This window comes from Chrysoperla carnea, chromosome 5, assembly GCF_905475395.1.
Source record: "Chrysoperla carnea chromosome 5, inChrCarn1.1, whole genome shotgun sequence".
Lineage (NCBI taxonomy): Eukaryota > Metazoa > Arthropoda > Insecta > Neuroptera > Chrysopidae > Chrysoperla > Chrysoperla carnea.
Window position 1 is genome coordinate 22215113 of NC_058341.1, and position 16050 is coordinate 22231162.

Below are 16050 nucleotides of genomic sequence, written 5' to 3' on the forward strand. Positions count from 1 at the left end.
CAGCACAGCAGCAACTATTGACAAGATTCCATTCACTTAAATCAAGTTCAAATAAATTCATATATTGATTCATTGTCGATGTCCTCTTTATTAGTAAAATATTGTTCTTTGATCAAAATAATTATTGTACGCTAAGGTCAATTATTAAAAAAAAAAAAAAGTCATAATAAAACTAAGGTCAGTTATATTTAAAACAAATCGTGCATTATCGCGTAGACAATTAAACTTTGGTATTGATAAATTATAGCAAAACCTACTTTCTAGGATTTTGTTTATGACAGTGTAAATATTTCCATTTTATTCGAATACTTAACGACTAATTCCTAACTTTCAAAATATTAAAATCGTAAATAATTCTTGAAATATTTGATTTCAATTTTCTAGAATTTACTCTATACAACTTTGGTTATATTAAATATTTCTATTTCGAAAACCTCTAAGCTTTGAAATTGTTTTTACTCGTTCCTCTATAAATCTTTGCCTCAATTTCTAGAATTTACTACAATTCTGCTTATGGAAAATATTCCAATTTTGAAAAATTTCCAACTTTCGCTCAATTTTCGCTCGAAAAAGTTTCTTTTGAGAGAAGTATCTACACGTAGAATAGCTTAAAACTGTCTAAAGGGTTAAGAAATAATTTTTGATAATTTTTTACAGTAGTACTTTTAAACCCATCCAACCGTTTTCTGAAAATCGGATCTATCATTCATTTTCTTTTAACATGGGCTGGGCTCACATACTTTTTTTCCCTAGTTATTATTTTACAGAAGTTCTTCTTATTGGTGGAAGTGCCGATAAATGAATTTAACATATCCCACTGTATTAAAATTAAATATTCCTTGCGCTTCCACCATAATTACATTTTGGGAGTATATTTTGTACCAAAGTTGATATTCGTTTACAATACTTCTTCAACTGTTAAAACTTAAATAAAATTAGTTTTCAAGTAAAAACAGGGCTGGATTTAAGATGGGGCCCTAGGGCTTGCACCAAGAAAACGCTTAAAATTAAACTTTTGAAATGTATCATGCATGTTGTCCAGCTTGAATTTACTTATACCTTAAAAGTTTAAAGGGCCTTTACCAGATGTTGGCCCCAAGGCCTCCGAATTCAAAATCAAGTCCTGAGTAAAAATTTGGCATAATAAATTGTAAAAACTTTAAGGCAATTTAAAATTTAAAGTAATTTTGAAATCGAACGTGCCCAATCAATCCAAATTAATGTGCCCAATCTAAAATGTTTGAAATGTATATCAACATATTTGATCCGGGAGATAGGCAGAAAAATTTTATGCGGAATGATCGCGCCAAGATTTTAATAAATGTCAAAAATTTCGTTCTATTTGCCGTTTTTTGTCAAGATTCGATTTCGTGACCTCAAGGTTACGAGGGTTGGACATGTTAACTCCTCCTCAAATTAAAATAAATTCAGTTTGGCTTTTGTGATATTACCACACTCCGAAACATGGACAGATATACTGTAAAAAAATTTGCTGGATCGAAATAAAGGCGTTTATCTGGTTGTGGATGATCATATAACAAATAAATATTTCTTGAGTCGACAATCTCTATTTTCAATTCAAGAAAATATATATTTTACTGCTTGAAAATTTTCTTGAACCAGAAAAATATTTACTTGCTATTATATTAAGAACATAGTTTCTTGCAACTAGCACTATTTTTACAGTGTAGGCAGGTAGGAATGGACGTACACTTTTCATCAAATTTCCTGTTACCTGATATTTGGATACCATCTCGTATGGATTTTTTCCGTCTGTCTCCCAGACTAATATTTGAGTCAAATGATAGAAAATTAATTTCAAAAAAATGAATCAGATTTTTCCAAACAGAATGATGAATCACTCATAAATAAATATTGCGGGTATAGTTATATTTTACACTTAAGTAAACACATTATTAATTCTTATGTTGGCAACAAATAAATTTATTTATATTAATAAATAAAATAATTAGTAAATAAATAAATTATATTTAATAATCTTTTTCTAAAGAAAAACAATATTTTGAATATGAGCCACTGCAATAAAAATATTAATTCGTATATTGGAACACAGTCGATATTATATTTCTCATTTCCTAAGGCTAATCGGACAGTTTACTACAATTTTACAGTACACCTCAAATATTTTTTTAAAGAAATTTAAAATTTGAAATGACACCTCTTATCGTGGTAGAAAGGTCTGTCATACCGATTTTTAATATATAAAGCTAATAAAATTTTACCCTTCTCGTGGAATTACTTTTTTTTTAATTTGTCCGTTTTGAGTTCTACTTTCGAAATACCTCGTTGTGGCAGCTCAAAATTAGACCAAAAAATATAAAAAAATCCTGGCACACTTAGTTCAGATTGTACCTATCTTTAAATAGTATTGATTCAAATGCGAAATTTTGAAATTTGTGTAAGTGCAGTTTTACTGTCACAGACTCTAGGGCTAAATGTGATTTTATTTAGATAAAAACTTTTAAAAATTTGCCTATTTCTTAGTAGATAACAAAATGAATGGACAATATCAACTTATACAAATATTTCAGCGAGCCGGCGCTAAATTTAGCTCTGCGTATAAAAGACATACGATGGAAACACTGTAAATGTGTAATGTTGATTTTTCAACGTGTTGCTATTTTTGTCAGATAATATATAGTTTGCAAAAAATAAAAATAGACCGTAGGCGTTTAGACTAATTAAATTATTTACAAATCAATCAACAATATAAGATTTTGTAATACAATCTAATTCTAATTAATATATGCTCTACCTAATTAATTATATAAAATAGAAATTTTTGCTGATTTACGAAATTTATTTTGGTAATGGATTAGGAAATTTTGTGGGTTGAATTTTAATTAGTTCTATTATTTTGTTTTTCAATATTAAATATTGTTCAAGAGTTAATGGGTTTTTATGTTAATATGACGGATCGATAAAAAAAACTACTTAATTTGTTTAACTGTGATTTTTTCCTTCAAATTAATCAAAAATTTTTAACGGAAAAGATCGCTTAACCTATCTTATCTTTTTTGCTTGAGTTAAAAGAAATGCAAGATTTCAAATGATTAATATACAGATCAAATACAATTAAAATATAATATAATTTATGGCGTAGGGGAAATTAGCGTAGATTAAAGCGTAGGGGAAAGTTCGTTTCTTTTACTTAATTACTGAATGTATTGACTTGCGCTTCCACCATTGTCGATGAAAAAGGCGATAAAGATTGTAAATCAGCTTCAAAACCAAAAAACCTAAGAATTTTGAGAAAAGTTAATTTCTTTTACTAACTGTTTGTTATATACTTAATTATTTAATGTATTGACTTGCAAAACCATAGAAATCATTCCGTAGAATTTTTAAGTAGGGCTCAACTTAAGTAATTTCCAAAATTTGATTATGATTATTTAGATATAAGTTATCCCTTTCTCTCGTATCTTTTTTTCTTTAAAACGGTCGATTTTGTTCTTGAGATTCTGGTAGGAAAATTTCCTCTGTTGGGCGAATAATTAATTTAAAAGTTGTTTTAAATATTGATCGTTTTATATTTAACTCCTTTTAATATTTCTCGATAGATTATTGCTTTGAATAAGCTTTTTACCTGTCATAAAGCTAATTATTGTTCACTGTTTCAACCCTCAGTGTAAAGCGACAGGGGATGAAAAATATTGTCGAGTAATAGATTCCATTTCAGATAACGCAATTATTTATAAAATACCACCAAGGTCAAAAAAGGCCTAAAATATGAAAAAATTCGTTTTTTTTTTACATGTTTTAAAAGCGAAAAGTGTGAGAGTGACAAAAAGCAGGGCTTAAAAGACGGCAGTTAAAGTTTTTGAATGATATGAATAAAATTTCAGTGTGGTGATTATTTCAAAAGATGCAGGATTTTAAATACAAAAGCGTCAATTTTGTCTGGAAAGCAAATATATTTGTCCAAAAAACTCGCCCAGGAATTTTCTTGCACTTTTTAAGAAACAATTTTTTTTAATTTTACGTACGCTTCTCCCTTTCAACCCTCCATATCAAGCGGCAAGGGGTAAAAACAATTTTTGAGCAAAAGATTCCAAAATGAAAAAGTACAAGATTTTGAACGAGCTATTGCGGTTCTAAATTTGATGATTTTTTGCAGAGATACAGAAACTTATATGAAATTTTGGTAAAAGTGTTTAAAAAATTTTTCTTTAATATTTTGGTTGAGTATATTTTTATCAAGAATGTGAATATTGAACAGTTTATCAATGAAATATGTCGAAAATTTTCTATTTTAGTATGAACACATAAAAATTCAATACTTTTTTTTTGACAAAGATGCTTCTTGGAATACTTTCTGTGCGAAGCAAAATTCGAATGGACTTTTGATATCAACCTTTCCTCGATTAAAATTTGTTTCACTATATTTTCTCGATAGGTTTTAGATTATCAAATAGCTCCCAATTTTATTTTCGATTGAATTTTCGATTCTCTTTGATTTTTTAAATTCTAACTTAAAGCTTAATTCTTTCTAAAAATCATTTGGGAAAGTCCGGAGTTCGATTCTCAACATTAATAATTTATTATATAATTTTGTTCATTTTTTTTTTCGGCAAATGTGTATCATATTCATTTTATCATTATTTCTAAGCTTTCTAACTAAGCTTTTCAAAATTTTCTTACCTGAACTTGGTCGATCACTATATCTCGTACAATAGACCCATGCAGGCCATAACATTGGTTGTGACGAAGATGACGAAGACGAAGATCCCGTAGTGGTTGTTGTCGCACTAGATGCACCATTCGACGACGATGAAGCCGCCGTTGATGAACTAACACCAATTGTTGTACTACTACTATTTAATTTATCAGTTTTAATATCACCTAACAATGAGGATGCAGGTGAGGTTTGTGTTGAGGATAATACTACACTACTAGAATTATTTAACAATGAATTTGAATTTGTTTGTTGATCACTTTTTGATAAATCAACCGGATGTCTGTTATCACTTAAAAAATTATTTGTTTTTGATAATGATAATGAATTTACCGCACTCGTTAAACCCTTTTTATGATTTAAATGTCCTAAACGATGTCCCCGTTTAATTGTTAACGGTTCTGTGATCCTTCGTCCAAAATCCGCTTTCAATATATTATCAATACTAAACTTTAAATTACTATTATTATTATTATTATTTATCGCTTGGTGATGATGGTGATGATTTGATGAGGAATCACTGTTTGATGGCGATTGTCGATGTCGATGATTATTAAAGGACGAACTGGTTGAATATGTTGAAGCGGTACCACCGTAACTTGATTGCGGCGAACATGGTGAACTTGTACAAGAACGACTTGAATTTGGTGATAAATTCCCATCAACCGTGGACGGTGATGATACAAAATTTGGACTAATACTTGGTGTGTTACAATTAATATTATTTGTTATCGCTGATATTGCATTTAAGTGATTTTGTATATTTTTAAAACTTAATTGATTATGATTGATTATCGGTACATCCGACGGTGATGATGATGAAGCTATTGTTGACGGTACAATCGTTTCAGTTTCATTACCGACGGATAAAACGGTATCTTCACTACAACAACTTGAATTATCGATCATTTTCCGAGGTGTTTCATCGTCATTATCATCTTCCTCATCATTATTGATTAATTTCGCTACCGAGAATTGATGATGAATTATCGAATGATTTGATAAATCAGCATCTAATGACATTTCCGTATTACCACTTATATCAGACGCTGGTGTTATAGTCCGTGTTGCTTGTAATAAATGTGGTTGAATTATCGAATTTGTTATCGTTGCCATTATCACTTTTATCACCACAAAAAATTTATCACTTTCAAAATAATCACATCACCATAAATTTTTTTTAAACTAAATTTTTTAATACACAATAGAAAAAAAAACTTCTTCTTTATGTTCACCGGATTAATTTAAGTTTTATGTTTTTAACAGCAACAACTTATGTTGAGTTGAGTTAAGTTGATGTTGCTTGTATGAATTCTACACGTAATCTAAGTCTGTTGTGTGCTGTATATAGGTGTGGCTAGTTAGACAAGCGGGCGTGTACCTTGTAATGAAAATTGTATTGTAGTGGTGAACAACCAATCACGTTACAGTATATTTTACAGCTTTATTTATTACACAAGCATAAAGTTTTGGTTGCACACACAACTTGTACTCGTATGCACACAACACAAGACAACTGTTTTGTATAAGTGTATATACTACGGCTGCTAAGTTTTTCAATATTGTTGTTTATGATACCTACATAAGTTTTATGCTTCTTTGTTAATGTATAGTACTTTATTTTTAGTTTACATGAATTAATTTTTGATTTGTGTGATTTACTATATAGTTTTTTTTTTCTGTTTATGTAGAAGGTAATGAAGAATAATTTTAGCTTTTAATATATCTTTATTGGATTTGTTTATTATTATTATTATTATTATTACGAATGGATCACACAGATAAGGATAATTTTATTGTGGAAATATATGAGAAAGGATTTCTTTTTTTCTTTTAATATAAAATATAATTTTTTTTTTTTTTTTCGTTTTATTGATTCTTTTTTTTTTATTATGTACGGTCCGTAGGTAAGTTCATTATTCATGGCTCACAACAATAAGCTTCTTTTTTTGTAATTTTTTTTTTTTTAATAATGATAAAAATGAAAAGACTAAAAAGTATGAAATAATTTTAATTTTTATGTAAAATTTATTGTTGAAATCGTGGAATTTTAGTAAACTTTTAGGTAGACTGATTATAAAAATATATGAAACGCACTCCACGGTTTTTAACATTAAATACCTACATTAAAATTAACATTTTTAATTATTTTTACTTTTTAGTCCGTTTTAAAAATGTGATATAGATAATCTACTAAAAAATGTGCTAAATTTATAATATTTGGTGAAAGAAAAAAAACAAAGTTTAGCAGTTCCACCACGTTCCTTTTGATGCAGTTTTTTAATGGAACTACCTATTTTTATGAACTGATTTTTGTTGTTTGTCGCAAGAAAGTAGCTTTCCTTTAAAAAAATGCAGGAAGTTAATAAAAAGGTTTCTCCTAAAAACGATTTGTTTTCCAAAAAAAAAAAAAAAAATTTAATTGATTAAATTAACATTATAACTAAGCATGTATCTTCGGTAAAATTTAAACGAAAGTTGGCATAAAAATGATGGCCTTGGAATTTAAATAACCAGCAAAGTAAAATTTATATTTTTAGTTTATGTGTCACTGTGAGGCTAAAATATTATAAACAACCAAAAGGTCCTTAGATAACAAATCTTTTTACATATTAATTACAAGAATTGTTCATAGTTACTTTTTCTTTACATTGTTTTTACGAATTATTTTAATTGTTAATTGACGTCTTTAACGAACTATTCAATTATTAATGCCTTTCACGAATAATTTGTATTGTTAATGTTAATATCTTTAACGAATTATTCAAATATTATTGTTTTTTTAGGAATTATAAAAATATTAATGTCTTTACCGAATTATTTGTGTTGTTCATGTTAATGTCTTTAACGAACTATACAAATATTAACGCCTTTAACGAATTGCACAAATATAACCTAATGTCTTTGCATTTTATAATGTTAATGTTAATATCTTGAACGAATTATACAAATATTATTGTCTTTAACGAATTATAAAAATATTAATGTCTTTAAAAAAGTTTTGGTATAGTTATTTTCACAAGTGTGTTTTAAATCCATAAGTATAGTTCAATTTAGAATTAGAGTTTGTCTATCAGAACTGTTTAGTTAAAAATGAGTATTTCCAAAACGGTAATTTAAGATATAAAGCTTAAGATACAATTAAAGAGCTTAAAAAAATGCTTATGAACCTTTTATAAAATGATGAATATCACGCTTACATAGTAGCTATATAGCGTCTTTGTGTATTAGTCATATGTAAGCAAGTTTATCCACAATATAATTTTATTAAAACATGAAATATTTTTTCCCAAACAAAGCTTTTCAGTAATAAATATATATCGCTCATGATTGAGAATAACTATCTTATATGTCTCTAAAGTTTTTTAACTGTGAATCAAATAGAAGGAGGTTCTCAATTTTCAACAAAATATGCAAAAATGGATTTTTAACTTAAATGAAAATGTATTTCTAGTATGTTTTACTATATGACACAATTTTTGGTATAAGAGTCGGGAAGTATGAAATTCAAAGATATAAAAACTGAAGACATATTTAACAATTCTTAACAGAAATTTTTAGTTCATATTTCAATGGAATTCCTTAAAATTTTGGATTTTTAAGCTAGGTAAGATTTTAATGATTGAAGAAAGAAGCACTACAGGTGTCTTTTTCTATCGTTGGCAGACAAATTATTAACAAAAAGACGTCATGTTTTATCAATAAGGCATCACATTAAAAATTTTTTATTTAATTTTACAATGGCCCAATTTGTTGTTTAGTGATATTATTTTGGGCAATAGGTACCAAAAATCCTTTCGGAAACTAAGTCAAATTATCTGTTTTCTCAACAGTACAGGTTTCTGTTTTGTCACAGCTAGGTTTTAAAGTGTGGATTTTAAGTTCAGGGTTGATCTTTTTTTTTGTTAAAAAGTATTTATTATATATTTCCTTTCTGGATGTAGATTGAAAAAATGATTATGACAACATTGATGTCACTGTCAACATTTTTACATGATTTATCTAAATTTTTACAATAAATTTCTATTGCTTTTCATTTTATTTTTAAAAATTATTAGTTTTGATGTAGAATGAATTATGATTAATATTAAATAAATATAAATAATTATTATATTTTCTTTGTTTTTCTATAAACATATATAATTTCTTCAATATTTTAAATTCATAAATTGTATTATTTTTTTATTGACAGATTAATTTTACATTTTATGTAAAAGGATAACAGAAAGTTAAAATAATACATTCATCAAAAAAATCGGGCCCAATTAGAATTTTCTTTTTTTTTCGAGACTTTATTCCCTAATTTTTTATGAACTTTGCAAGCAAGCCTATAAAAAACGTGGCAAAATCGGGGATTGATCCCGATTTGTGGGCATGTTTTTATTGAAGGCCTATGTGTGTAAAGAATTAGTAAATGCGTGGTCAATGTTTTTGTTTTCTTATATATTTTTGGTAATGCATTTGATATGTCAAATTATTAAATTTTAATAATATATATTAATAATGGTAGCTATTTTTGTAAATAACTTAAGTAAAAGGTGAGGCGTACACTCCTTCACATGTCATGGCTATGTCAGGAAACCATACTGTTTTGTCCACTATGTTTCATTAGTGAAATTTAACGTCGTATCTATAAAACAATAAAACTATACTTACAGCATTGTTTTATTTTGTATAATTATCTAGGTTTCTGTTATAGTTTTTAGAATTTCGAACCTGAAGGCTAAAAATGGGACCCTATTACTCCATTGTCTATCTGTCTCTCTCAACGAGCTATATCTCAAATATGTTATTGGTTTTTATTTATAATAACAGACGGCATTACAATGATAGTGTTTGTCTATAATGATAGAGGGCTTTACAATTATAGTTTTTGACTATAATTATAGATGGCCTTACAATGATAATTTTTTATTTAATGATTGAATGCGTGGCTTTTGAAATATGATCCAAAATTGAGCACGAAGAGCAATTTTCTCGATTTTTGTATTTTTTGGGCCAAAATTACCTTATATACAGAGTTTTATCGAAATCGGACTCAAAAATTTTTTCTCGATTTTTTCGATTTTTTCTAAGGGTACCCCTTAAGAAAATTGCAAAAAATCGAGAAATTTTGTTTGCTTCCGATATCGATATAATTCATTATATAAGATAATTTTGACCCAAACAATCCAAAAATCGGGTTTATTTAATGATTGGATGCTTGGTTTTTGAGATATAATCCAAAATTGTACACGAAGAGCAATTTTCTCAGAAACTATGCATCCAATCGGTGAGTAAACCCGATTTTTGTATTTTTTGGGCCAAAATTACCTTATATACAGAGTTTTATCGAAATCGGACTCAAAAATTTTTTCTCGATTTTTTCGATTTTTTCTAAGGGGTACACTCTTAAAAAAATTGCAAAAAATCGAGAAATTTTTTTTGCCTCCGATATCTATAAAATTCATTATATAAGATAATTTTGACCCAAACAATCCAAAAATCGGGTTTATTTAATGATTGGATGCGTGGTTTTTGAGATATAATCCAAAATTGGACACGAAGAGCAATTTTCTCAGAAACTATGCATCCAATCGGTACATAAACCCGAGTTTTGTATTTTTTGGGTCAAAATTACCTTATATACAGAGTTTTATCAAATTCGGACTCAAAAATTTTTTCTCGATTTTTTCGATTTTTTCTAAGGGGTACCCCTTAAGAAAATTGCAAAAAATCGAGAAATTTTGTTTGCCTCCGATATCGATAAAATTCATTATATGAGATAATTTTGACCCAAACAATTCAAAAATCGGGTTTATTTAATGATTGGATGCGTGACTTTTGAGATATAATCCAAAATTGGACACGAAGAGCAATTTTCTCAGAAACTATGCATCCAATCGGTACATAAACCCGAGTTTTGTATTTTTTGGGCCAAAATTACCTTTTATACAGAGTTTTATCGAAATCGGACTCAAAAATTTTTTCTCGATTTTTTCACCAATCAACTCAGTTAATTGTTTTACTGGTTTATTGCAAATTAATTTATTTATTATTATAAATTAACTTTTATTTTTGGAACATTTTATAGCTAAGCTAATTAATTTTTTTTAATTAAATATTTTTAATTTACAAACAAAATTGCTTAAATTAATTATTAATTACGCAATAAACCTATAGTAATTAAGGACGTTTATATGCTACCAATATTAAAGTCACTCTATAGGGGATAGTTTTAAGCAAAAAAGTACACTTGTAATTTTTTCTCAAGACGCTTAGTTTTCGAAATAAAATTTTTTGGAAAACTAAAAATGCAATATTCCATTTAAAGAAAATGTATTATATTTTCAATCACTGAGGGAATTCACTTAGCTAACGCAGCTCCCGCGCTACGAATTTTTCTTTATTACTTTTTAATCTTTAAGTTCAACAAAATTAATTAATCAACAATAAAATTTTTCTTTGATAAATCATCAAAAATCATTTATACTATTACATTATCATTTTCTTATTTCTCTATTTATATCGTTGAAGCCAGAACGTCCTTAAACAGTAACTGTATGAGTATCTGCTGAAAACATCTCAAATATCTCCAGATATCACAGTAAATTGATGATGATAACTAGTTTTATAACGATTTTGAACCAAAAATAACAAAGTATACAGAAATTTAGAAACAATGGCAAAAAAGAAAAAAAAAGAAATCAACAATGATTCAAACCATCTGTGGGTCTGGTTGTTATAATGGTAAGGTATGAATAATTTTCCTTTTTTTTTTATAAATAAAACAATAGAAACCCATTTTATAAAACTTACCTCTAATATTATTTGAAATAAACCAAAACTAATACAAATGTGTTATGAAGAACATCACATTAAACCTCTATATTTATGTATACAGATAAATATGGTGGGAGCGCAAATTAATGTATATATTTTCAGATATGGAAATTGATAATCCTGAAAATCCTGAAGGGGAAATTCAAGCTAAGTATTAAATTATTGTATCGATCCTTGATATGTATACCAAATTTCGAGTTAATCCGACGTTTTGAAGGGGGCAAAATCATGTTCAAAGTTTCCGTTACATACTAACATACGTATGAAGCAAATAAAAGTGTGTTAAAAATGTCATTTTTCCAAAATTCAAAATACTGTACTTTGAAAAGGAGGACTTATGGTGTATAAAATATATTTTTAAATAATCATTATTTTAACGTTATCTACACCATTTGCTGGAGTATCACTACATAGTATAAAACAAAGTCGCTTTCTCTGTCCCTATGTCTCTTTGTATGCTTAAATCTTTGAAACTACGCAACGGATTTTGATGCGGTTTTTTTTAATAGATAGAGTGATTCAAGAGGAAGGTTTATATGTATAATAACATCCATTAAATAGTGGAGAAGTACTGCTATTTTTGAGGTTTCTAATGTGATGTGTAAAAATAAAATAAATAGTTAAAAATGTAAAAAGTAAATAAGTAAAAATGTAGTGTATGAATTTAGATATTCCAAAGATAGCAGGAAATCTTCATGGTATAGGGAAAGGGGGATTGTTTTACTCCAAATTTAACGCGTGCGGGCCACGGGCAGTAATGAATAAATCAAAACTACTGGATCGATTTTAATCACATAGGCTATATATTTCATAAACGTGCGAGGCCAGAGCGGGTCGCTATGTTTTTATATACAACGTTCACAGTTTTTCTGTAGTGTATTTAGTATCAGCATTGGACCGGTGCGAAGCCGGGGCGAGTCGCTAGTCGTTGTTATAACATGGACCATCCTGTATATGGAAGTATGAAATCTATAAAGAATTAAATCCAATCATAATAATAATAATAATAATATTCACAATAGCACCACAATATAAGGTATATAACTAGGCATGTACTTGTTAATATCTAAGTACTTTTAAATAAAATTTACCTATAATTGTTAGTATAAGTACTGTGTAATGTACCTACCTAACTATAATAGATAGATAACGTTTAAATAAACTATGTTTATTTTCATATCCAATACTTACCTATATGATATTGTCTTATAAGATTTAAAAAAAAAATATATCTTGTTAATATCTTTAAATAAAATATACCGGGTGTGTCAGTCGTTCACATTTCCAACCTTAAGGATGTATGAGCATGGTAGTGGGGGCACAAATTTAAAAATAGATATTTTCAATTTTGATGATAAATTTATATTATTACTTGACGATATAAGACGAAAAGTAAGAATAAAATTTTTCGATATCTGGCTTAATTTTCAAAATATCGAAAATTGAAAATTTTGTTTAATTATTTAGCTTTCGATATTTCGAAAACCAAGACACATATCGAAAAATTTTATTCTTATTTTTCGTCTACATTCATGAAGTTATAACAAAATTCATCATCAATGTTGAAAATAAGATAAAAATAATTTCAACCCTTAATCTACCCTGCTCTTACATCCCTTATATGGACGGTGACACTTAGTTTTTTTCTTTTCTATTTCATTGCTAATATGTTTACTTTCTATTAAAAAGTTTTTTTAAAATTTGTTTTTATTCATTCCAAATGAAAATTATGAAAAACTTCCAAAATATGTAGTTTTTTGAGATTCCTCCATAAGAGCCAATGTATTTTATATCGATTTTTAATGACTTTTTTCTTAAAAATTTGCACGGATACCTAAGCTGAAATTTTAACCACATATTCTTTGAGTAAAAGACTACCTACAAACAAATTTTGCGCCTTTAAATCAAACATTGTTGTCATGCTCATACATCCTTAAGTGCACTTTTGTGCTAAACTACTAAGATTGTACCCATGCTAAAATTCGAGTGAAATGACCCACCAGAAATTATGTTGAAAAAGATGCTTCTATATTTTAAAGTAAGTTTAAGCACCATGACGTAAGTTTTGCGCGCGGTACAAGTGAGTACATGTGAGAATATGAATGACACACACCTTGGTGTCTAACCCCTCTGCACCAGCAAATATGTATGGCATTGTTGGATACGAAGAAAGAAATCGCGTATTGCTTCGGAAAATGATGAAAGATCAAAAATTTTTTTAATTTCCGGTACCAAAGTTATCGGATTTAATTCTGCAAAGCATTTATGCAACACCGTAAATATTTGCTGGTGCAGGGGTGAGACACCAAGGGGTGTGTCATTCATATTCTCACCTGTACAGCGCAAAACTGACTACATGGTGATTAAACTTACTTTTAGATATAGAAGTAAGTTTATCAACATCTTTTTCAATATGATTCCTGGTGGGTAATTCCACCCGAAATATTTCTGCCTGGGCTTGTATTCTACTAGCTCTCATTATATTTCTATTATGTTTTAAGGTATGTCTAATGTAATTCATCCTGTAGCTAAAACTTTAGGTAATAGGCCGCATTAGACTAGAAGGTAGAAAGAAGGTAAGTAACTATGAGTCAGTATATATTTTAGGTAGTAGGTAAATACGTACGTATATAGAACTTAGTAGTAGGTACGTATTTTATATCTAAGATAAAATATATTTTATAAAATAGTCATTTGTTATACATATATACTTACAGGGTAAAGATTTGTGCCTTGGAGGAAGTGGAAGGTTATTTAATAGTAGATAAAGTTTGGAAAAACACTCTCATTTGAGACATTGAACCAAAACAAAGATATTAGATGTACCGGAAAAAAATTTCAACCTGAATCAAGTCAAGTTGTTACTGGATGCTCAGAAAAGTGTATGTCTGTAAAAGAAACTTGCAGGGCTATCAATGTTTCAATCACACGAGTCTTTTGATGCTATTTCCCAAAATGAAGTACTAAAATTACATGTTGAAGAAATCTTTTTGTACAACCGGTAAAGATCACAAGCCTACAACTAAAAAAATTATATGATTATCTCACCATTCAGATCTTGTGCTATGTATTTTTCATGTCCTGTAGGGCATACGATTTAATAATATAGGATAATTGTACTATAACTAGAAGACACCGAATCAATTAACGTTCATAGTTAACTTACAGCTGCGAACATGGCACACCATGTCCAAAATTTGTAATCTGTGTTTTTTTAAAGAAGTTTTTTTTCACTATAAAACATAGCTTTCAAAAAAAAATGTTTCTGGGCGTTTTTATACCTTGTATATATGAAATATACATAGTATATTAAGTTTAGTCCCAAGTTTGTAATTCTTAAAAATATTGATGCTACAAAAAAATTTTGGTATAGATGTTCATAGAATCATCTAATTAGTCCATTTTCGGTTTTCCGTTCACCCATCCGTCCGTCTGTCTGTGAACACGATAACTCGAAAATGAAAAATGATAGCAAATTGAAATTTTTACAGCGCACTCTGGACGTAAAAAATGAGGTCGAGTTCGTAAATGAGCAACATAGGTCAATTGGATCTTGGGTCCGTACGAGGCATCTTGTAAACCGTTAGGGATAGAAGAAAAGTTTAAATATAAAAAATGTTCCTTATAAATAACTTCTGTTTGAAACATTTTTTTGTAAACATCACTGTTTACTCACGAGGGCACACATTAGATGCAAATTTTATAGTATGTATTAATGTGGGATTATCAGTTATGTATGTGTGACATGTATAGGTATATGTGTAATGTGATAGAGTAATCAACACTGGTCTACACATAGTATATCAACAATTAACTCAGTCAATATTATTTATGATTTGAAATTTCTTGTTGAAGTTATCAAGACACAACAGACTCTCTTCGTTATAGGTATAGATATATTTATACAAGTTTTTAATAATATTTATGAACCAATTATGTACAACTCATGTGAAACGGTTTTGTTTCTACTATAACAAACAACAACAACAACAACAACAACAACAAACAGATCTGTTTAGATCATTTTACAATCTAAAACAACAATCTATTTATTTAATATATATTTAAAAGTTAACTTGTTGTTTGTTATATATATAGTCTAATCCGTTGTTATATTAAATGTATATCTGTATCTATATTCTATCTGAAAACTATAATATAATATTCATTTGTAAATATTAACCACTAGCTCTAGCCTAAGTAAGTACTCTCTATAACATTATAACGAGCGATTTAAAAAAATCTACTGTGAACATGTTGTACAACCTCTATGTACAATGCTAATTAAAAACAAGTGAAAACAAACAATTGACTGAGTTAATTATTGAAATTCCATGTATAGACAGTGTTTATAGCCCAATCGTTTGTTTTTTGACGTTACGTTAGTAAAAAAAGATATCTACTCTTACAATTAGATAGTCTAGCACATTCATAACTGATATTCCTATATAATAAATAATATAAAATGTGCACCTAATTTGCGCCCTTGTGGGTAAACAGTGATGTTTATGAAAAAATGTTTCAAACAAAAG

At 28.3% G+C, this 16050-nt stretch overlaps 1 protein-coding gene across 1 annotated transcript in view; it reads right to left on the reverse strand.

Moving 5' to 3' along the window:
- LOC123299701 (homeobox protein invected) overlaps positions 1-5782 on the reverse strand; it is a 112781-nt gene extending 106999 nt beyond the window's left edge. The window contains exons 1-2 of the mRNA XM_044882004.1: positions 4951-5782; positions 4663-4743 (exon numbers count right to left, since the gene is read on the reverse strand). Coding sequence (XP_044737939.1) covers positions 4663-4743; positions 4951-5719 — 850 coding nt within the window. The 5' untranslated portion in view covers positions 5720-5782. The remainder of the gene's footprint in view (positions 1-4662; positions 4744-4950) is intronic.
- Positions 5783-16050: the final 10268 nt, after the last annotated feature.